The 23,207-nt window shown below is 43.2% G+C and overlaps 1 protein-coding gene across 2 annotated transcripts in view; it reads left to right on the plus strand.

Moving 5' to 3' along the window:
• Positions 1-589: 589 nt before the first annotated feature.
• LOC124002665 (rho guanine nucleotide exchange factor 10-like protein) overlaps positions 590-23,207 on the plus strand; it is a 119,959-nt gene continuing 97,341 nt past the window's right edge. For both annotated transcript variants that reach the window (XM_046310276.1, XM_046310277.1), the window contains exons 1-4: positions 590-843; positions 12,469-12,750; positions 13,517-13,544; positions 16,865-17,052. In XM_046310276.1, the coding sequence (XP_046166232.1) occupies positions 12,474-12,750; positions 13,517-13,544; positions 16,865-17,052 (493 nt within the window). In that variant the 5' untranslated portion in view covers positions 590-843; positions 12,469-12,473. The remainder of the gene's footprint in view (positions 844-12,468; positions 12,751-13,516; positions 13,545-16,864; positions 17,053-23,207) is intronic.

The raw sequence follows: 23,207 nt of genomic DNA on the forward strand, positions 1-23,207 counted from the left end.
ATATTAAGTCAGAGTTCAAGACATTCAGCCAATCACAGCTTTTACGGTACATTATTCTCTTTCCTTGAATATATATATTGATCAAAATGTTTGAACCTAAAAAGGAGATGTTTACTGACAATTGTTACACATATTGCACTAATATTCTCAGGTACTTCTCTTTCCTTTCTACTGATGTCCATCTTAGTTCAGTTGACATGAGTATTTTTTCATTTTAAAATTTGTATTCCTCGGCTTGGTGATGTAATCACTAACATTGTTCCAAACTATTCCCCCTTTCACCCAAGTTTCCCATCCTAATACCTCTTGGCCCACCCTCTACATCTGCATATCTGCTCTGATTGGCCATGTGCCATACTTTAGCATTTCTATTGGCCGAAGCCAAGACTTTTGCTCTGCCATTGGCCAATCAATGCTGAGAAAGCCCTTTGGCCTGCTTTGTGTCTGTTAAGCAGCAGGGGGCAGGAGATTGGAGGAGGGAGGGAGGGACTAAACATAAGGGGAGAGAAAAAGAGGGAAGAGGGACAGAAAGACAGGGCAAGAAATTGTGAGAAAGAGAGCGAGAGGGAGGGACTGAACCATAGAATCGAGAGAGGAGGGAGTAGGGGGAGCCTCATTCAGAGCAGCTAGTGTGAGGAGTGGAGCTGACCTAATGTGGGAAAGTAAACAGTATTTCTAGTCTATTCTGCCGGAGCCCTAGGAGCTCTTAAAGCAGACATACAGGGGAATGAGTGAGGAACCTGCCAGTATATAAGCAGAATGTTCATGGGAGGTAACCAGGATTAAAGAGTTCACAGGGAGTAACTGAAGCTTGTTGGAGGAAATACTACCGAGGACAAGAAGGTGAGAGATGTATTTTTATTGTATTCTACTATACACACTCTCCCTCTTTTTTGTTTCACTTCTCTGCATGTTCACCAAGACAAGAGCTTTGTGGAAGGGGCCATGGAGGGAGTGGGGGTGGGTGGGTGTGTTGTTTTGTGCTCTCAGACCCTGGGTCCGATAGCTTGCAGCTTCGGGCAGCGGAGTTACAGAGGAGGAAAGGAGAGCAGAGGCAATACCCAAAGCCGGGTGGCCTCTTTGTTGAATACACTCTTTCACAGACGATTACACCAGGACTAACCTTCAGAGAGGGCTGTGTCTGGTGCTTGGCTACCCATATTATCAAGGGAAGACCATGAGGCACTCTGGTCCAGAGACATACACCATCTATAGGGAGGATCTATACATTGATTCCAGGCAGAACTGGGCCAGAGATACTCCACTCCAGTATATACATTACTGTACCCCCTCCATAGCCCCAGGCTGAAACAGGAGTCGTCTATCCAGCCCTAGTCTTGGGGCTCCTTCCTGGAGTACAATAGCCCCTCCCTGAATGAATTTCACGCTGCCTCATCCCCACAGAGGAGAAAGGAATGGGGAGAGGGGGACCTCTGATCTGCATTTTGGAAAGATGTAGTGTTTCCCGCTTTAGTCGGATGTCCCAGCATTCCCTGAGTCAGACTGTTAAACTTTTGTTCGACAATCAAGTTCCATTAATTAATAGTCCATGCATGTCTGGCCTGGAGCTTAAACCACAAAGATTCTCCTATGAATGGGACCCCACTCGCCTTTTCCTCTCATGCCATAGTGAATACACAGCTGAGGCCTTCCCACTCCCGGAAGCCCTAGGGGAATTAGTACAGACAGTTATGGATGAAGACCGGCATGAAAATATAATAACCGTCATAACCGCTTTAAAAAATAATTGTAAAGAATGGCTGACTGAAGACGGGACGGTCGGACATTTGTGCCCGTTTCCGCTGTAACGTGAAACTTTATTGCTCCTCGCTAAAACAAGCAAAGGGTGGGGGGGGGGGTGTGTTTTAACAGTGAGCGCGGTCATTTGGCTGACCAATAAGTCATCCAAAATTCCATGACCATCACAGCCCTACCATCTCTCTGTACTGTGTCACATCCTTCATGCTTGCTGTAACTGTGCCGTAAGTTGCATTCATACATTAATAGCAAAGTCAAATTCCTACGACTGCATCAAAGGGACAGCTCAACCCCCCTCTGTATAGTAACAGCTAACAATTCTGTATAATGATACTGAACAACAACCCTGGCTGGCCAAGACTGAACAATAGGGAAGTATCAACAATGAACATGTACACAAAGCTTCAAACCGAGCTTTCATTGGCCCAAGAAAAGATCATTCAGATGCGCCATTGACAGAGATCACAATGGAGAGTGTGGGAACAGGACACCCAGGTCAGTGAACCTGCTGTCACACAGTGATGTTTTGGTCATTCTGACACCCAACCATAACCCTAGATGGGAAAGTTTGATTATTAAGGACTTACCATACACCTAGAATGTTTGATCTTGGTTAAACTTGTAACATACACAGTTTACAGCAGGTATAAAAGGTGCAGTGAAATGCTTACATGCTAGCTCCCTCAACATTGTAGTACGTTATAAATAATAATAAAAAATAAGTCAATAGAGGAAGGTAGTATGGATAGTAATAAAACTGCTATGTACACAGCAGGATGTACAATATACATTTATGAATGTGCAATGTCAACTATGACTATGACTGTTACAAATATAAAGTGGATTTATACTATAATTACATTGCTATTAGGGAAGTGACTTACCTGCAGTGTTTGGACTTAGGTATGTACTGTGACAAGGTATGTACTGTGACACTGTGACAAGAAAAAGTATGTGAACCCTTTGGAATTATCTGGATTTCTGCATAAACTGGTTATAAAATTAGATCTGATCTTCATCTAAGTCACAACAACAGACAAACACAGTCTGCTTAAACTAATAACACACAAATGATTGTCTTTTTCTTGTTTATATTGAATACGCAATTTAAACATTCACAGTGTTGGTTGGAAAAATTATGTGAACCCCTAGGCTAATGACTTCTCCAAACGCTAATTGGAGTCAGGAGTCCGCTAACCTGGAGTACAATCATTGAGACGAGATTGGAGATGTTGGTTAGAGCTGCCCTGCCGTATTAAAAATAATATATGCCATTTAGCAGACGCTTTTATCCAAAGCGACTTACAGTCATGTGTGCATACATTCTATGTATGGGTGGTCCCGGGGATCGAACCCACTACCCTGGCGTTACAAGCGCCATGCTCTACCAACTGAGCTACAGAAGGACCACAAAAACATTCACAAAATTGGAGTTTGCTTTTCACATTGCCTGATGTGAACCATGCCTCGAACAAAAGAGATCTCAGAAGACCCAAGATTTAGAATTGTTGACTTGCATAAAGCTGGAAAGGGTTACAGAAGTATGTAAAAAAGCCTTGATGTTCATCAGTCCACGGTAAGACAAATTGTCTGTAAATGGAGAAAGTTAAGCACTGTTGCTACTCTTCTTTGGAGTGGCCGTCCTGTAAAGATGACTGCGTGAGCAGAGCGCAGCATGCTCAATGAGGTTAAGCTAAAGAACATTCTAACATCTCTGTTGACGAGTCTATGATACGTATAACACTAAACAAGAATGGTGCGCATGGGAGGACACCATGGAAGAAGCCACTGCTGTCCAAAAAAAAACTTTCCATGTCTGAAGTTCGCAAAAAAAAACAACATCTGGATGTTCCACAGCACTACTGGCAAAATATTCTGTGGATAGGTGAAACTATAGTTGAGTTGCTTGGAAGGAACACACAGCACTACTGGCAAAATATTCAGTGGACAGATGAAACGATAGTTGAGTTGCTTGGAAGGAACACAGCACTATGTGTGGAGGAAAAAAGGCACAACACACCAACATCAAAACTTCATCCCAACTGTAAAGTATGATGGAGGGAGCATCATGGTTTTGGGCTGCTTTGCTGCCTCAGGGCCTGGACGGTATGCTATCATCGATCCAAAAATTAATTCCCAAGTTTATCAAGACATTTTTCAGGAGAATGTAATGCTATCTGTCCACCATTTGAAGCTCAACAGAAGTTGGGTGATGCAACAGGACAATGACCTAAAACACAGAAGTAAATCAACAACAGAATGGCTTCTACAGAAGAAAATACGCCTTCTGGAGTGGCCCAGTCCGAGTCCTGACCTCAACCTGATTGAAATGCTGTGGCATGACCTCAAGTGAGCGGTTCACACCAGACATCCCAAGAATATTGCTGAACTGAAACAGTTTTGTAAAGAGGAATGGACCAACATTCCTCCTGACCGTTGTGCTGGTCTTGTCACGACTCCGACCGAAGGACACTCCCCTTCCCGTTTGGGTGGCGCTCGGCAGTCGTCATCGCTGGCCTACTAGCTGCCACTGATTATTTCCTCCCCCTCCTTATGTGTTTATTGAGTGCACCTGTTTTGAGTTAGGTAGTTAGTGTAAGGCTTTATTAGTCAGCCGGCCCGCATGGTTCCTTGTGCGGGATTAATTATTGTGACCGTCTGTTTGGTGTACTTGTGTGCACGTCTATGGGTTTTGTGTTTTCCCATTTTGTGTTTTTTTTCTGGACAGTTTAAGTCCCCCTGTTTGGGGCATTTGTTTGTTCATTACGCCCTCTGTTTTCGTGAGGGTTGGCTTATGTTTGCCGTTTCTCTGTGCATTAAAATAGCACTCCCCTGAACTCTCTGCTTCCTGCGCCTGACTCCTCACCCACTACACTCAGACCGTTACAGAATCCAGCACACCTGGAATGGAGTCAGCAGGAGCAACAGCCACTCCCCTCCCATCGATGGAAGAGAGGGTTCTACATCACACCACCGTTCTCCATCGGATCGGAACGGCGATGGATCTTGTCATGGAGAGAATGGACCGATGGGAGAGAAGCGGTCTCTTCTCTCCACCTTCGGCGCCCCCTCCTCAGGACTCCCCATCTCCCGACTCCAGCACCCTCCGTCTTACGCTCCCGAGGGTCTATGATGGAGCGGCAGCAGGGTGCCAGGGGTTCTTACTCCAGCTAGAACTGTACCTGGCCATCGTCAGACCCACTCCCTCGGGAGCGGAGAGGGTGAATGTCCTCATCTCCTGCCTCACGGGTCGTGCTCTGGAGTGGGCAAACACAGTTTGGAATGGCCCAGACTCAGCTAAGGAGCACTACCCCGAGTTTTCTCTCCGCTTTCGCGCCGTGTTTGACCATCCCTCAGATGGCCGAGCGGCGGGAGAACGACTATTCCATCTCCGGCAGGAGAAGAGGAGCGCCCAGGATTACGCGTTGGAGTTCCGTACCTTGGCAGCAGGATCCGGGTGGAACGACAGGGCCCTTATCGGCCACTACCGGTGTAGTCTCCGGGAGGACGTCCGCAGGGAGCTAGCGTGTTGGGACACCGCTCTTTCCTTGAATGAGCTAATTGACATGTCCATCCGACTGGACAATCTGCTGGCTGCCCGCGTGTGTTCGGAGAGGGTCCTGTGTGTTCCACCACCCAGCACCTCCACTCCTGTTCCGATGGAGTTGGGAGGGGCTTTGCCGAGGGGTACCAGAGGAGGAGGCTCTGAAGGTGTGGAGACACTGGCTTGAGGGGGCTAAGCACCCCTTTCTCATCTGGACCGACCACCAAAATCTGGAGAATGTTCGGGCAGCGAGGAGACAGAACCCGCGGCAGGCAAGGTGGGCCATGTTTTTCACTCGATTCCGGTTCCTTTTATCATATAGACCGGGCTCCCAGAACGTGAAGGCGGACGCACTGTCCCGCCTTTACGACACGGAGCATAGGTCCACCGAACCTACTCTCATCCTTCCGGCCTCAAAGCTGATGGCACCGGTGGTATGGGAGGTGGACTCTGACATCGAGCGGGCGTTACGGGCTGAACCCGCGCCTCCTCAGTGTCCGGCGGGGCTGAGGTACGTGCCGCTTGGTGTTCGGGACCAACTGATTCGGTGGGCTCACGTCCTACCCTCCTCGGGACAGTGGGGAGCCTTCGGGGGAGGTATTGGTGGCCTACCTTGGCTAGGGACGTTAAGGTTTATGTCTCCTCCTGTTCGGTATGCGCCCAGAGTAATGCTCCTAGGCACCTTCCTAGAGGGAAGTTACAACCCCTCCCCGTTCCACAACGGCCATGGTCACATCTATCCGTAGATTTCCTGACCGACCTTCCCCCGTCTCAGGGCAACACCACGGTTCTGGTGATTGTGAATCGGTTCTCTAAGTCCTGCCGTCTGCTCCCGTTGCACGGTATCCCAACAGCCCTACTGACTGCGGAGGCATTATTCACCCACGTCTTCCGGCACTACGGGGTGCCGGAGGACATCGTTTCTGATCGGGGCCCCCAGTTCACGTCCCGAGTATGGAGGGCGTTCATGGAGCGTCTGGGGGTCTCGGTCAGCCTGACCTCCGGTTATCACCCCGAAAGTAATGGGCAGGTGGAGAGAGTAAACCAGGAGGTGGGTAGGTTTCTGCGGTCGTACTGCCAGGACCGGCCAGGGGAGTGGGCGAGATACATCCCCTGGGCTGAAATGGCCCAGAACTCATTACGCCACTCCTCTACTAATGTGTCCCCCTTTCAGTGTGTGTTGGGGTACCAGACGGTCCTTTTCTGGACAGTTTAAGTCCCCCTGTTTGGGGCATTTGTTTGTTCATTACGCCCTGGGTTTTCGTGAGGGTTGGCTTATGTTAGCACTCCCCTGAACTCTCTGCTTCCTGCGCCTGACTCCTCACCCACTACACTCAGACCGTTACAGGTCTGATCTGCAACTACAGAAAACATTTGTTTGTTGCTGCCAGAGGGTCAACCAGTTATTAAATCCAAGGGTTCACATACTTTTCCCAACCTGCACTGTGAATGTTTACACGGTGTGTTCAATAAAGACATGAAAACTTATAATTGTTTGCGTGTTATTAGTTTAAGCAGACTGTGTTTGTCAGTTGTTGTGACCTAGATGAAGATCAGATCAAATTTTATGACCAATTTATTCAGAAATCCAGATTTTTCCAAAGGGTTCACATACTTTTTCTTGCCACTGTATAGTCAGTACAGTCAGTGATCAGAGCCCAGATGGAGAAAAACAGTGGAGAACAGTAACACTCACTGTGACCTTGAGTAGTGTGACTACCATCACAGACTACCTTCGTGCACAGTGGGCACAGCAACAGCTTCTGTAGTGGAGGGCAACTGAAGGCCAATGTGGCTCTTGCATGAATAATGTATACCTGCATGTCTGAACAGTGCCGACCATGGCAGTGCGTATGAAAGCAGCGCATCATGAATGTTTCACTATGCTGTCCATACAGTCTATGATGCTGACACATATTTGTTCTCAATGTTCAGTAATCAGTACACTATAACACAGCTTTCTGTACTGTAGCTTACAATGGAGCTTACATCAGGAGAAAAACAAACTGAGTTTTGGTTTATGATAAATTCTACTTAAATCTGACAGTCAGATAATCTAACAGGTCCCTATGCTCAATGTTTGGCAGGAGTTAGTTGGGGAATCGAGGAGGCATACAATCCATTAGTATGTGTTGCAAACACTCCCACTCACGGAGCTCTGTTTTTGACAGCTAAAGGATGACAGACAACTGCTTCTGACCAGATTAACTGTTTCCTGCGTCTAAATGGGTTGTCTCACATCCCTATCTCTTGACGACAAGATTATTTCCTTTGGGATCTTGATATTCAGAAAAAGGAGGAAGAACTTCTTTGGACTGATATGTTCCATTGCATCTCCTGTCTAGTAGAGAGTGGAAGTTTGGAAACCAGTCAAACCACCCGCCATAAAACCAAGGAAGAGCCTAGATAAAAGAAGGCTGTTTTAGCTGCCTTCTGTAAGAATTCCGTTGCTGTTTATTCAGTCTATACTCCACCAGCTGCGGCTCTGTTCTATTGTCCATTGATGCACCCTGACTCCCTCTCCTTGCCTAACCAATGACTGCCCCAGCCTGGGCCTTATGCGGGCAGCCAGAACTGGACTCAAGTCTTTGTGGGGGATATTGCACATTCAGTTCAGCAGATCTCTCCCATCTCATGTTTGAATTCAAACATCTCTATGAATCCAGCTTGCAGTTGCACATTCTATACTCCCAAACATTGAATCATTAGGAAATATGTGCCTTCCTCCTGTCTGTAGTTGCACCATCTGCTTTTGCATCCAGCAGTGAACAGTGAACAGGGAGTGTTCTGGAAGTCAAGGTCCAACCAAAGACCTCCTTGTTGCCTCTGCATCTTCTCCAAACATTGCCACACCATGGCTGGGCTGAACTCTTTATTTGCGTTAGGGTGTGTGGTTGTGTTTGTTTCATTTTAATTCTGCAAGGTACTGTATCCAATTTCCTCAAGAATGCCTTTAGGACAGAACTAGTTCAAGCTTCGTTTCCTCTTATCCTAGTCTCTTTTAACAGGCAGTCTAAAATATTTTTCACTTCAAGTTTGGTTTTTAAATTTATGTTGTACAAAAGTATTTCAACAAAAGGAGGGGGTTTCCTGAGTTTGAAGAGGCTATACATTCATGTACATACTACCTCAATTGGCCTGACCAACCAGTGCTCCCACACATTGGCTAACCGGGCTATCTGCATTGTGTCCCGTCACCCATCCCCGGCCAACCCCTCTTTTACACTACTGCTACTTTCTGTTCACCAGATATGTATAGTTACTTTAACCATATCTACATGTACATAGTACCTCAATCAGCCTGACTAACCGGTGTCTGTATGTAGCCTCTCTACTTTTATAGCCTCACTACTGTTATTTTTCACTGTCTTTTTACTGTTGTTTTTATTTCTTCACTTACCTATTGTTCACCTAATACCTTTTTGCACTATTGGTTAGAGCCTGTAAGTAAGCATTTCACTATAAGGTCACCTATTGTATTCGGCGCACATGACAAATAAACTTTGATTTGATTTGTCAGGCAGCAAACTATTTTCTGCTGGCAATGTCAAGTGCATTTTTTATGCAAAAAGTGACATCTCATTCATTTTCATTTTGCAATTGTATTGTGTTAGTATTTAATACATATTGCTCAATGTCAAAGAACTTAGGGGATGCTCTGCTCGAAAGATCATATCAATTACACCAACAGAACTTATTATGAAAGATTATTTTGCCAATCATGCTTTTCCTTCTCTGGAAAAAACCCTGGTGATTTTTCCATTATACATGGTGGTAGACTACTAAAGTATTTAACTTGGAGGGAGGAGCAGTTCTCATTGATTTTATCCCACAGATCCTCCATTATACTGAGCAGAGCATGGCTCTGACATATCACATACTGCACAGCATGGTCATCACCCTCTGACCTGTGATCTCACTCTCAGACAGTCCAGCAGTTCAGTGACCAATGCAGAAACAATGCTTTCTGAGAGTGAGCAGAGCTTTTCCCCTACAAAAGGCTCATTGTTTATTAGAGCAGTAAGTGGGCCGTCTGGAGAAACTGGGTTGGTGGTACAGCGAAGAGGATAGAGGCCGTGGTGGGCTGTGTCCACACATGACCAGAATTGCACCGACCGAGTGAGGATATGGTCTTAGTATTACCCTGAAGAAAAGTGACTGCAATTTTCAAACCTGGCCTACTTTGCCACTCATGTTTAATACGTCTCAAATTAAGATTAGAAAAGTATCCCTGTTTAGTAGTTTCAAGCCATCACCATGCCAACAACATTACAGTACCCCACTCCCTATAACTGACCTAATTTCCTGATAGAACTGTCAGGAGAGGGTTGAGTCAGACTTTGTATTCAGTGGAGGATTTGGGATGAAAATGAATTGTGCAATGATCTCCAAATGGGCCAGCTCCAAACTCTTTTGCCGCCCATGTTCTGGTCCACCCCACTTTACCCTATGCTGTCATTCCCCAAGGGGTCGTGTAAACAGGCCAATCAGGGCCAGGAATGTTCCTGCAGAGGAAACAGTTCAGCACTAATCGAAATGTAAAGCAGATGCTGCACTATGAGACTTCACTAGAACTCCAGGACTCAGGAGTGGTGCTCTGCTAAGGATACAGAGCCGCCCTCTACATGTAGGGAAACCGCCCCCAGCTATGAGGTTGAGGTATTTAGGCCAGACACGTTGTATGTAGTGAGAGGAATACCTTATTAAAATGACAAAAACAACCCGTATGGGCTCATCACCGTCAGGGTATAGATATCTCCTTTAATCTTCAGGTAAGCCCTGTCAGACTGTTTAATTATGCTAACAGCCTTTCTCAGCAATTTTGTCTTGTTTTTATACTGGAACTGTAATCCCCTCTCTGTTGCATGTCTCTTCCTTTGTGGTTCTGGAGGCAGCCATAATTCTGCCGTGCTTAAAGGATTGGAATTTTTCACAGTACTGAGAAAGCAAACTAGTCAAAACAACCTGTTGCTAGTGACCCACATTCAGTAATGTAGGTAATACAGCGTAGTGGTCACAACAACTCAACTCTGACCAGACTTAACTATTGTTTTTTTAATTTACATCAGATGATCCAGTGAAAGGATTTAGTGACCTGTGAATCCAGGAATAGACTGTTTCTTCACAAAATATCTTGCAGTTGTCTAAATATTATTTTGTATTACAATACATGTCTATGTAAACAGTATGAGGCTAATGTTTCCAAACTGGCGTAACATAGTAAATGTACATCTGGGACACTCAAATTAGTATGATATATTAAGTTTGGTATGGTATGTATTCATTTGTGGATGTCCATCATCCATTTCTTATGATATGTTACAAATTGCAATTTGTTGTGGCTAATGTTAGCTAGGTGGCTAAAGTTAGCTAGGCTAGGGGTTAGGGTTAAGGTTAGTGTTAAGGTTAGGAGTTAGGTTAAAGGGTTAAGGTTAGTGTAAGGGTTAGCTATCATGCTAAGTGGTTGCAAAGTAGCTAAATGTAATAAGTAGTTGCAAATTAGCTCAAATGCTAAAGTTGTCTGTGATGAAATTCGAACACACAACCTTCGGGTTGTTAGACATTTGTGTTATACACCTACCCAACCACCCTACTTTCATGTTTGCCTTAAGTTACCTTCTGTCCTATGGAACCATACCAAATGTAACATATTATACTAATTTCAGTGTCCCAGATTAACGTTTGTCACGGTTTTCATATGGTGAAGGAGAATCGGACCAAACTGCAGTGTGTCGATTGCGATCCATGTTTATTTAAACAAACGTAAACACGACTAAACACGAACACTACAAAACAATAAACAAAACCGAAAACAGCCTATACTTGTGTCAACATACATCGAACAAGGACATCAAGACACTCAGGACAATCACCCACAATACAACCAAAGAATATGGCTGCCTAAATATGGTTCCCAATCAGAGACAACGATAAACACCTGCCTCTGATTGAGAACCACTTCAGACAGCCATAGACTAACCTAGAACACCCCACTAAGCTACAATCCCACTATCTACACACCACATACAAAAACCCATGTCACACCCTGGCCTGACCAAATACATGAAAAAAACACAAAATACTACGACCAGGGCGTGACAACGTTTGCTGTTACGTCTAGTCTATGAGACCAGGCTGATGTTTCACACCATTGTTTTTTCTGGAATTTAGATTGGAATGAAACTAAAACTAAAACAGTGGTGGAAATAGTACCCAATTGACATACTTGAGTAAGGGGAAAGGGAAAGGGGGATACCTAGTCAGTTGTACAACTGAAGGCATTCAACTGTAATTACGTTTAACCTGAAGATAATGACTTAAGTAAAAGTGAAAGTCACCCAGTAAAATACTACTTGACGAAAAGTATTTGGTTTTAAATATACGGTACTTAAATATCAAAAGTAAGTATATAAATAATTTTAAATTCCTTATATTAAGCAAACCAAATGGCACAATTCTTTCCTTCTTTTTACGGATCGCCAGGGGCACACTCCAACACTCAGACATCATTTACAAATGAAGCATGTGTGCGTAGTGAGTCCGTTTTCCTGTCCTGCTAAGCATTCAAAATGTAACGGGTACTTTTGGTTGTCAGCGGAAATGAAAAAAGTACATTTTCTTTAGGAATGTAGTGAAGTAAAAGTTGTCAAAAATATACATATAAGTACAGATAATCAAACATTTTGTGATAGGAGGAACTGGAGCCCATTCCAACATAATTCCACCTTTTAAGTTTTCACCCTGAGTTCTCAGCAGCCAGCACCCATACACAAACTACAGATTAGAGTCTTAGTACTGTGTAAAGTTTAAACAACGATTAGTCATTGAAAAAAGAGCACAAAGTAAATAAGCTTTACCAAAATAGTTTGTCATGTATATGAAATGGACATTCCACTTGAAGTGGCTTAAAACCTTTGCATGTTCATGGTGGTTACCTTAGTACACTTTATTAGTACTTACAACTGTTATACCTTTTTGTGGTTTGTGTATTTATACATTTAACTATTTATATGTGTTTGCTTTGTAAACAAAAACTCCAATCAGTTTCTAAATTGTAGCAAATTTTGGGAAGTCAAGTGCATGTCAGTTTCTGTCAGACAAGGAACATTATTTCAGTTTTTTCTTCAACATTTGTACTATCCCTTTGTCTCTGTTCTCTGTTTCAGAGCTTATGTCCACTGTGAATTATCAGCAACAACAGAGGGAGGAAGAGGAGGAGGAAGATGAAGAGCAAGGAGAGAAGTTTGAGTTTGATGACAGTGCTGATGAGAAAGACCCAGTGGAAGCCATGCAAACGGCAAACGAGTCATCTATGGAGGCCACAAGCCAACCACAGGACAATGCAGTAACAACACCCCTTGCACATTCACAACAGCACCTCAATGCAATGCCCCCTGCTGGTCAGGAGGACAATCCCTCACAGGGACAAGACTCCACGACCTCTTCAGGTAAAGTGTTTTCATAATATCTTCAGACAGACAGTCATAAAGAGAGCCGGGTTCTAATTGAATAAAGAGCAGTGAAACTCTGGTTGATATCAGTATGCTGTTGACTACCTGAGTCATGTTGCCAAACAGAAGTTAATTAATTACACTCCTTGCTAAATAAGGAGATTTAAATCTATGTGAACTTCTGTCGGACAAAAGGAAGCGATTAGTGCTTAATTAAAATACTTCTCACGAAGCCTACGCGTAGTAATCCGTTAAGTGGGTTGTGGTGCATTTCTCCACTGGGGAATTCTGGGGTTGATGATGCTGTACGGTGGAAGCCTGTTACCCAGCGGATGGTGGAGGACACGGGCGTCCGGCTGGGACTTTGCCCTCCCAGGTGAGATGAGAGGGCTCACATTGTCTCTGGATAAATTAAATAATGGTTTGAATAGGAATATTTTCCATAAAAGCTGATTTGCACACAGGACCTATATAGCGCTAATAATACAATTCCTGTGGTCTGTTTTCATCAGCGATTGTCTTCTTGGAGACACAGGACATACCGCTCTTCATAAAACAAGGTCAATTAAGATGAAGTAAAGAGGAAATAAGATATACTTTTGTATAGTTTTCCTCACATTGAGACCTATCTGGATGTATTCCAAACTTTTTAGCTGTCCTTCCCATATGGTACACGTTGTACAAGTTATAGTAACAAACAAAAGCATGATGTTACATAAAAAAAAAAGATGTCTAATGTCTCCCGCTTCATTTCTCCCCACAGGTGTTCCAGTTAGCAACCCACCCAGGCGGTAAGAGACTCTCTGCTTTCTATCTGCATTCCATCTTCAGGGGTTGTGTGGTTTGGCCTCATAGGAGGAAACATCTGTCTTCATTAAGTTATCAATATACTGTATTAGCATGACCCAAAATCAGAAACATCTCTTTTTTTCATAGAGAAGGGGCATGTCAAAGTAGAAAGGTATAGGACTGATATGTTTGGAAAAGGAAATCAAAGGAGATGGCAAATCTGTGACAGAAGCTATATTGGAAAAAAAACTTCCATCTCTAACATATTGAATCAGTAGCCTAAACAGGTACTCTGTAGTCTACAGGTTATAGCAGTTTGCAGTGTAAAAAGTTGTATTTGAGTTAGGGGGTTCACTAGAATGTACATTAGAAACATGTTATCAACCTTTTAATTTGGGGTCCCCTGTCTTGGTGGGGGCCACTGGTCCTGGTTAGGTCCCAGCATGATGGTGTGCTAGGAAGTGTGCTGGGAAACCCGTGCTGATAGGAGAGCCAGGGCCTGTCGTTCCTGTGGGCTTTCCTGTGCTGAAAAGCGGGGTGTATGTGAGTGACTGTGATAGTGTGTATCTCTCAGTGTGTCTGTGTGTGTGTGTGTATGTTTGAACAGGGTTGGATTGTGAGAGAAGGGACTGTGGTTTCTGCGATTTCTCCTCTGGAAGATTTCTGCTGAGTAGACTGTTTCACTGCGGGTCAATATTCTCCCTTTCCTAGTGGAGCTATCAATAGCTTTTTCCTCCAACAAGGTGTAAGGTGTGTGTCAGCACGTTTGCTCTGTGTGTCTGTTTCAGATTCAGATATTTTTGCATCGCAAAGAATACTTTGTAGTAGAAACATTGTTGTAGAACATGCATAACATGTCTACAGGTCTATTCAAGTCAGGAAAGCAGTGGTATTCTCTGTGTGTGTGTGTGTGTGTGTGTGTGTGTGTGTGTGTGTGTGTGTGTGTGTGTGTGTGTGTGTGTGTGTGTGTGTGTGTGTGTGTGTGTGTGTGTGTGTGTGTGTGTGTGTGTGTGTGTGTGTGTGTGTGTGTGTGTGTGTGTGTGTGTGTGTGTGTGTGTGTCTAGGTGCATCTGTTGATTCTAGGACCTTTGACAGATAGCTTTCATTAAGTGAGACCCTTAAGATGAAAAGTCCTGGACAACGGTCACCATGACAACTTGACACTTGACATTTATATGGCTCTGCTTTATGTTCAGTTGAGCTGTAGTCTTAGAGTAGCGGGGCTCACATTTAACACTCCACCGAAGCAACCCCACTTTACAACACTCCTTTTCCTTTTATCTTCATTCCACCTTTCCTTGCTGTCTGCTCTGCACAGTATTCTGCTTAGTGGTAGATCTGCAAGCTGGGTTTGCAAGCTGTTCAAGTAAACAATGTTACAAAGGACACAGATACCGTATACAGACCTGTGTACACTGTCAGGGCGCAGACGCAAGATGCAGTTGCTATAGCAGGTGGTGTGTTGTTTGATTAGACTCGTTATAGTAACTGTAGTTACAATGAAGGTCTAGCTAGCCCATCATCAGCATGGTCAGCACTATTTCCATAGAGACGGGAGGAAAGCCAAGTAAACATGGCTCCCTGGTTGACTGTGTTCTGTAGTTAGAGGGCGTTGAAACACATCTAAGGCCTTGCATTCAGGCTGCTCACACTGTGCCTCCGTCTGTTCTATTTGCATTGAAACACGTTTGCCATTTCTTCTGCTATAGGCCTATGACTCACAGGGGCTTGTATAGACAAGTGAAGGGCGTAGGCCTACAAAGATGTACCATACAATATATACTTTTCCAGTCTTTTAAACATTGAAATAGTTTGTTTTCTCAAAAAACGGTTAAATACCCATTTGAAACCACAGTAATGAGACATGCGTTCTGTATGCATTTTACAGAACAGAACAGGTTTCTTGTGTTTCATGATGAGGCATTTCATATGCTGTGTTATTAATATGTCTGAGGCACATTCTACCCCAGCATAGTTTTTCTTATCATTTATTTTATAGAAAACTGCTTGAGTAGACATTACTCTGTAAAAACTCTTAGCTGTAATATGTTGGGTTATCTTTGCCAGCCCCGTGAGCTGCTTCCTGACTGAGTCTGGTGTCTTTGGGGAGGCAGTGCAATGTGAACAGTTGAAACGTTTATTAGCGGACATTACTAGGAACTGGGTTTGAAGTTTCAACATTGCTCAAACAAGCTTTAGCTAACGCCTTTTTGTTGTCTTGCCAAAGAAGGTAATGCAATAATATATACAGAAAGTCTGGCCAACAGGTTGCTTGCAAGCTATATTTGGCTTCAAAATATTTCCTACACAAGTAAACTGTGTAATTCTGTAAACATTGAGGACTGTCAGGCATGCCTGGAACAGGGGAGAGGTACAGTATCTTGCTGACTGATTGACATACTGGCTGTTGGCAAAGCCGAGAGGGATGGTGGGAGGGATGCATTTAATGAGATTGGTCTCTCCTCCATCCCAGATCTAGCTGTATAATCAAGCATGTGGGAGGATTGCTGTAACTCTCACTGGTAGCTTGAAAACACAAAGTGATAGTGAAAGTGGTAGCTCTTTACAGAATACCTACAAGATCAGTATTAGGAGATGTCTCAAAGGCAATATTCCAGGGCCAGTCAGTATTATGGTTATGCTTTAGGAATGGCAGGTGATCAATGGCTATCGTTTAGGGGGATCTTTCATAGCTCACAGTTAATATATCAAGCAGGAGGTAAGGTCACATTATCATATTCATGGTCTCACATGAGTTTACCTGGATCAGATGACTCTCTCCATCTCTCACAACAGCAGTCAGCAGAATCATCACACCACAGTGAATAGGACTGACCAACCTAGCAGAAATGAGCTGCACTAGGAACATATAGCTGTGGCAGGTTTAAGGAAGTGTTACACCTCGTTCACATCAACAGCGTCATTGCGTTATGGTACACCAGAAGTTAATTCATTTCCAATGGAACTCTGTATTTAACTTGCAGCATTGCGTTGCAGAAGCAGTTGCAGTGTGTTGTGTGGTGCAACTGTTGGATTTATCAAACATATGCATCAAATACATAGACGGCTTGAAAAAAATGGTAACTTTTGTTGCACACATTTCCAGATTATGCTGCTTACCATTTTGTGCAATGACACTGTCTGTGTGATCAAGGCCTTAGCATGCTGGGACAGCAGTGCTTCAGACTCTTTTCCCCGCCTACTTCACCTTTCCTCCTCGACCTCCTCCTCCTCCACACTGCAATTCACTTGTAATGAGCCACACAGCACTCAGCCTAGAGTGGTCATAACTGCTTTCAATACTCTGCCTGGTATGTTCCAGGGTCTCTGGCCCGGTCGAGCTGGTTGAGCCCATCGCTGCAGCACCTTCAGTGGGAGAGCAGCCCCGGGAGGAGTCCCAGGAAAGGTCTGGTCCTGGAGACATGTTACCAGTGGAGAACCAGACCGACTCGGAGGACCATAGCGTGGAGACTGAGAAGAAGAGCTCCAGCTTGAGAGAACACTCTGAAGGTACAGAACTACATAGATATAGATACATGAAACATGATATAGACAGAAGAGAGCAAGCTTACACCAATTACAGTATAGGCCTTCATAACTTCCATTGTTTTACAGTAATAAAAGAAACTGTATTGGTCTGTAATCGTTGCGTGGAACTTCCAAAGGGTAACGGCCAGCACACACTCCCATGATTTGATTTCCACATGGACATGACAGGAATTCAATTAATTCAGGATGAGGATCAATGGTAGACTATTGGTCTATTTCCACCAAGGGAAATTGCTCTTGCTGACATTAGGCTATTTGAAGGTGGTCCACTAAGGACTCTGTAAGGAGCCTGACTAAGCCAGGCTCTGCTCAACTTTATTTCACCTTTCTCTTTAGTTGTCTTTCACATACTCCCTGTTCTTGGTGATATTGAAAAATGTATTCCTTAGTTTATAATAGTAATCTATTTTAAGTGTGGTGTAAACATTTTCAGCATCATGCATGGATACTGTAGAAATCTGATTTAACAATCTGTACCTCCGTTTTGTGATCAGTTCCTCTGTCCAGTGTCTGTGTCCTTTTTCCTATCTTAATATTTCATTTTTATTGGACAGTCTGAGATATGGCTTTTTCTTTGCAACTCTGCCTAGAAGGCCAGTATCCTGGAGTCGCCTCTTCACTGTTGACGTTGAGACTGGTGTTTTGCGCGTACTATTTAATGAAGATGCCAGTTGAGGACTTGTGAGGCGTCTGTTTCTCAAACTAGACACTGTCTTTGTCCTCTTGCTCAGTTGTGCACGTGGGCTTCCCACTCCTTTTCCTATTCTGGTTAGGGCCAGTTTGCGCTTTTCTGTGAAGGGAGTAATACACAGTGATGTTTAAGATCTTCAGTTTCTTGGCAATTTCTCGCATTGAATAGCCTTAATTTCTCAGAACAAGGATAGACCGACGAATTTCAGAAGAAAGGTCTTTGATCTGGCCATTTTGAGCCTGTAATCAAACCCACAAATGCTGATGAGCCAGATACTCAAACTAGTCTAAAGAAGGCCTTTTTCTTTAATCAGAACAACAGTGTTCAGCTGAGCTAACATAATTGCAAAATTGTTTTCTAATGATCAATTAGTCTTTTTTGAAATGATAAACTTGGATTAGCTGACACAACGTGCCATTGGAACATAGGAGTGATGGTTGCTGATAATGCGTCTTTGTATGCCTATGTAGATATTTCATAAAAAATCTGCTGTTTCCATCTACAATAGTCATTTACAACAGTAACAATGTCTACACTGTATTTCTGATCAATTTGATGTTATTTTAATGGACAAAAAAATTAGCTTTAAAAAAAAAACAAGGAAATTTCTATGTGACCTCAAACTTTTGAACGGTAGTGTATATGTAGGGTCGAAGTAACTATGCAACAGGATAGATAATAGACAGTAGCAGCAGCTTATTTGGTGAGTGTGAAAGTGTGTGTGTGAGTGTACAGTTGAAGTCGGAAGTTTACATACACCTTAGCCAAATACATTTAAACTCAGTTTTTCACAATTCCTGACATTTAATAAAATTTTGTAAAAATTCCCCCGTCTTAGGTCTGTTAGGATCACCACTTTATTTTAAGAATGTGAAATGTCCGAATAATAGTAGAGAGAATTATTTATTATAATAGTAGAGAGAATGATTTATTTCAGCTTTTATTTCTTTCATCACATTCCCAGTGGGTCAGAAGTTTACATCCACTCAATTAGTATTTGGTAGCATTGCCTTTAAATTGTTTAACTTGGGTCAAACCTTTCAGGTAGCCTTCCACAAGCTTCCCACAATAAGTTGGGTGAATTTTGGCCCATTCCTCCTGACAGAGCTGGTGTAACTGAGTCAGGTTTGTAGGCCTCCTTGCTCGCACACGCTTTTTCAGTTCTGCCCACAAATGTTTTATAAGATTGAGATCAGGGCTTTGTGATGGCCACTCCAGTACCTTGACTTCGTTGTCCTTAAGACATTTTGCCTCAACTTTGGAAGTATGCTTGGGGTCATTGTCCATTTGGAAGACCCATTTGTGACGAAGCTTTAACTTTCTGTCTGATGTCTTGAGATGTTGCTTCAATAAATCCACATAATTTCCCTCCCTCACGATGCCATCTATTTTGTGAAGTGCACCAGTCCCTCCTGCAGCAGAGCACCCCCACAACATGATGCTGCCACCCTCGTGCTTCACGGTTGGGATGGTGTTCTTCGGCATGCAAGCCTCCCCCTTTTCCTCCAAACATAACAATGGTCATTTTGGCCAAACAGTTCTATTTTTGTTTCATCAGTCCAGAGGACATTTCTCCAAAACGTATGATCTTTGTCCCCATGTGCAGTTGCAAACCATAGTCTGGCTTTTTTATGGTTGTTTTGGAGCAGTGGCTTCTTCCTTGCTGAACGGCCTTTCAGGTTATGTTGATATATGACTCGTTTGACTGTGCATAATGATACTTTAGTACCTGTTTCCTCCAGCATCTTCACAAAGTCCTTTGCTGTTGTTCTGGGATTGATTTGCACTTTTCGCACCAAAGTACGTTCATTACTAGGAGACAGAACGCGTCTCTTTCCTGAGTGGTATGATGGTTGCGTGGTCCCAGGGTGTTTATACTTGCATACTATTGTTTATACAGATGAACGTAGTACCTTCAGGCATTTGGAAATTACCCCCAAGGATGAACCAGACTTGTGGAGGTCTGCAATTATTTTTTCTGGGGTCTTGGCTGATTTCTTTTGATTTTCCCATGATGTCAAGCAAAGAGGCACTGAGTTTGAATGTAGGCCTTGAAATACATCCACAGGTACACCTCCAAATGACTGAAATTATGTTAATTAGTCTATCAGAAGCTTCTAAGGCCATGACATAATTTTCTGGAATTTTCCAAGCTGTGTAAAGGCACAGTCAACTTCTGACCCACTGGAATTGTGATACAGTGAATTATAAGTGAAATAATCTGTCTGTAAACAATTGTTGGAAAAATGACTTGTCTCATGCACAAAGTAGATGTCCTAACCGACTTGCCAAAACTATAGTTTGTTAACAAGAAATTTGTGGAGTGTTTGAACAACTAGTTTAATGACCAACCTAAGTGTATGTAAACTTCCGACTTCAACTGTATGTGTGGTGTCAGAATCAAATCAAATTGTATTTGTCACATTTGCAGAATACAACAGGTTTAGACCTTACAGTGAAATGCTTACTTTACAAGCAGTTTGCATGTGTGCTCGTGTTATGTGTGTGTGTGTTGTGGTATCAGTCAGTGTAAGTATGTGTGAGTGTGGGGAAGCATCCAGTGTGTTTACACTGTTATTGCAAAAAAGGGTCAATGAGATAGTCCGGGTAGTCATTTAATTAACTAATTAGCAGTCTTGTTAAACAGTCTTATGGTTTGGGGTTAGAAGCTGTTCAGGTTCCTGTTGGTTTCAGACTTGGTGCACTGGTACCACTTGCCATACGTTATCTGAGAGAACAGTCTATGGCTTGGGTGGCTGGAGTCTTTGACAATTTTTTGGGCCTTCTCTTGGGTGGCAGGGAGCTCGGCCCCAGTGATGTACTGGGCTGCACTCACTGCCCTCTGTAGCACCTTGTTGTCGGGTGCCTTGCAGTTGCCGTACTAAGTGATGATGCAGCCAGCAAAGATGCTCTCAATGGTGCAGCTGTAGAACCTTAATTTCAGCATCCCGAGGGGGAAAAGATGATTTTGTATCCGCTCTATAACTGTATGGGTGTGGACTTACATTCCTGTAGATTGATACAAATCTATTTGACACATTTGATAACACTGTTGCCATTTAGTCATACTACATTATGTATGTTCTGTGTTACTATCAGTACTGGATTACTACAGTGTAATAGTAACTTTGTAACCGATTCAAAGATTCTGGTACCTGGGCTCTGTCATTGAGTTCAATACCAGCTTTACATTTTCTTCTGGTCCTAACATTACGACCAGTCTGGGTCCTAATCCCAGGACTACCGTCAAGAAATGCCATACTGTGCTAAAAAGGTTTTCACCAAACCAAGGTGAAACTTGCCTGAGTTCTGTTGTGTTGCCTTCTGGGATTGTTGGGGGAAATGAACTCAGCTTGAAGAAATACACTCAGGCTGTTTGAAATAATGAGCACTGTTCAGAAGGCTGAGTCAGTTACTTAGCAGATCTGCAGATAGTCAGGCTGATAGCCAAGATTCAGTTATTCCCCTTTCATTCGGTACACATTCTTCACAGAGAGAGGATGTGTGCGTGTCTGTGTGTGTGTGCACGATGGCGTATATAATTCCTATTGTAGTAGAAGAACACTGTCTGTTTTGTCTCTCTCTTGGATTGTGTCCAAGGTTATTTAGAATGTTATATAGAGCTGTGGCGGCTAATCCATGTCAGAATACACATCTCTCATCAGATTCATTGAATCCAGTGACTGTTGATGTTTGAGGTTTATAAGGAACCGTTCCAGACAAATCACAATTTAAAAACGAATCAATAAAGCCCCTAAGCTAAATTAGGCTGAAACACTCCCAAAGCAATTAATTACAAATCCTGCAGACCGTGGAGATAGATAGGGTCGATACATTACAAACAAGGTGGATATAATCATGTTGCCACAATTCCATAGCACAACCCCACACTTACCACAAATAACAACAACACACAGGGCCTCCCTGCGAAGTCCCTGCTAATATAATCAATGACCTGTTGATGTTTTCAAGACTATGATATACAGTGGCAAGAAAAGGTATGTGAACCCTTTGGAATTACCTGGATTTCTGCATAAATTGGTCATCAAATTTAATCTTATCTTCATCTAAGTCACAACAATAGACACACATAGTGTGCTTACGCTAATAACACACAGATGATCGTATTTTTCTTGTCTTATATTGAATACTTCATTTAAACATTCACAGTGTTGGTTGGAAAAAGATTGTGAACCCCAAGGTTAATGACTTCTCCAAACGCTAATTGGAGTCAGGAGTCCGCTAACCTGGAGTCCAAACAATGAGACGAGATTGGAGATGTTTGTTAGAGCTGCCCTGCCCTATAAAAACACTCGCAAAATTTGAGTTTGCTATTCACAAGAAGCATTGCCTGATGTGAACCTTGCCTTGAACAAAAGAGATCTTAGAAGATCTAAGATTAAGAATTATTGTCTTGCATAAAGCTGGAAAGGGTTACAAAACTATTTCTAAAAGCCTTGATATTCATCAGTCCAAATTGTCTATAAAGGGAGAAAGTTCAGCACTGTTGCTACTTTCCTTAGGAGTGGCCGTTCTGATGACAGTGCATAATGCTCAATGAGGTTAAGATGAATCCTAGAGTGTCAGCTAAAGACTTACAGAAATCTCTGTCTACGATACGTAAAACACTAAACAAGGATGGTGTTCATGAGAAGACGCCACTGCTGTCCAAAAAAAACATTGCTGCACGTCTGACGTTTGCAAAAGTTCACCTGGATGTTCCACAGCGCTGCTGGCAAAATATTCTGTGGACAAATGAAACTACAGACAGACAGTTTTCCTTGTTTGGAAGGAAAACACAACACTATGTGTGGAGGAAAAAAGGCACAGCACACCAGCATCATCCCAACTGTAAAGTATGGTGGAGGGAGCATCATGGTTTTGGGCTGCTTTGCTGCCTCAGGGCCTGGACAGCTTGCTATTATCGATGGAAAAACGTATTCCCAAGTTTATCAAGACATTTTTCAGGAGAATCTGTCCGCCAATTGAAGCTCAACAGAAGTTGGGTGATGCAACAGGACAACAACCCAAAACACAGAAGTAAATCAACAACAGAATGGCCCAGTCCGAGTCCTGACCTCAACCTGATTGAAATGCTGTGGCATGACCTCAAGTGAGCAGTTCACACCAGACATCCCAAGAATATTGCTGAACTGAAACAGTTTTGTAAAGAGGAATTGTCCAAAATTCCTCCGGATCATTGTGCTGGTCTGATCCGCAACTACAGAAAACATTTGGGTCAACCAGAGAGTCAACCAGTTATTAAATCCAAGGGTTCACATACTTTTCCCACCCTGCACTGTGAATGTTTACACAGTGTGTTCAATAAAGACATGAAAACATATTGTTTGTGTGTTATTAGTTTAAGCAGACTGTTTGTCTATTGAAGATGAAGATCAGATCAACTTTTTTTCCAAAGGCTTCA

This window comes from Oncorhynchus gorbuscha, linkage group LG18, assembly GCF_021184085.1.
Source record: "Oncorhynchus gorbuscha isolate QuinsamMale2020 ecotype Even-year linkage group LG18, OgorEven_v1.0, whole genome shotgun sequence".
Classification (NCBI taxonomy): Eukaryota; Metazoa; Chordata; class Actinopteri; order Salmoniformes; family Salmonidae; genus Oncorhynchus; species Oncorhynchus gorbuscha.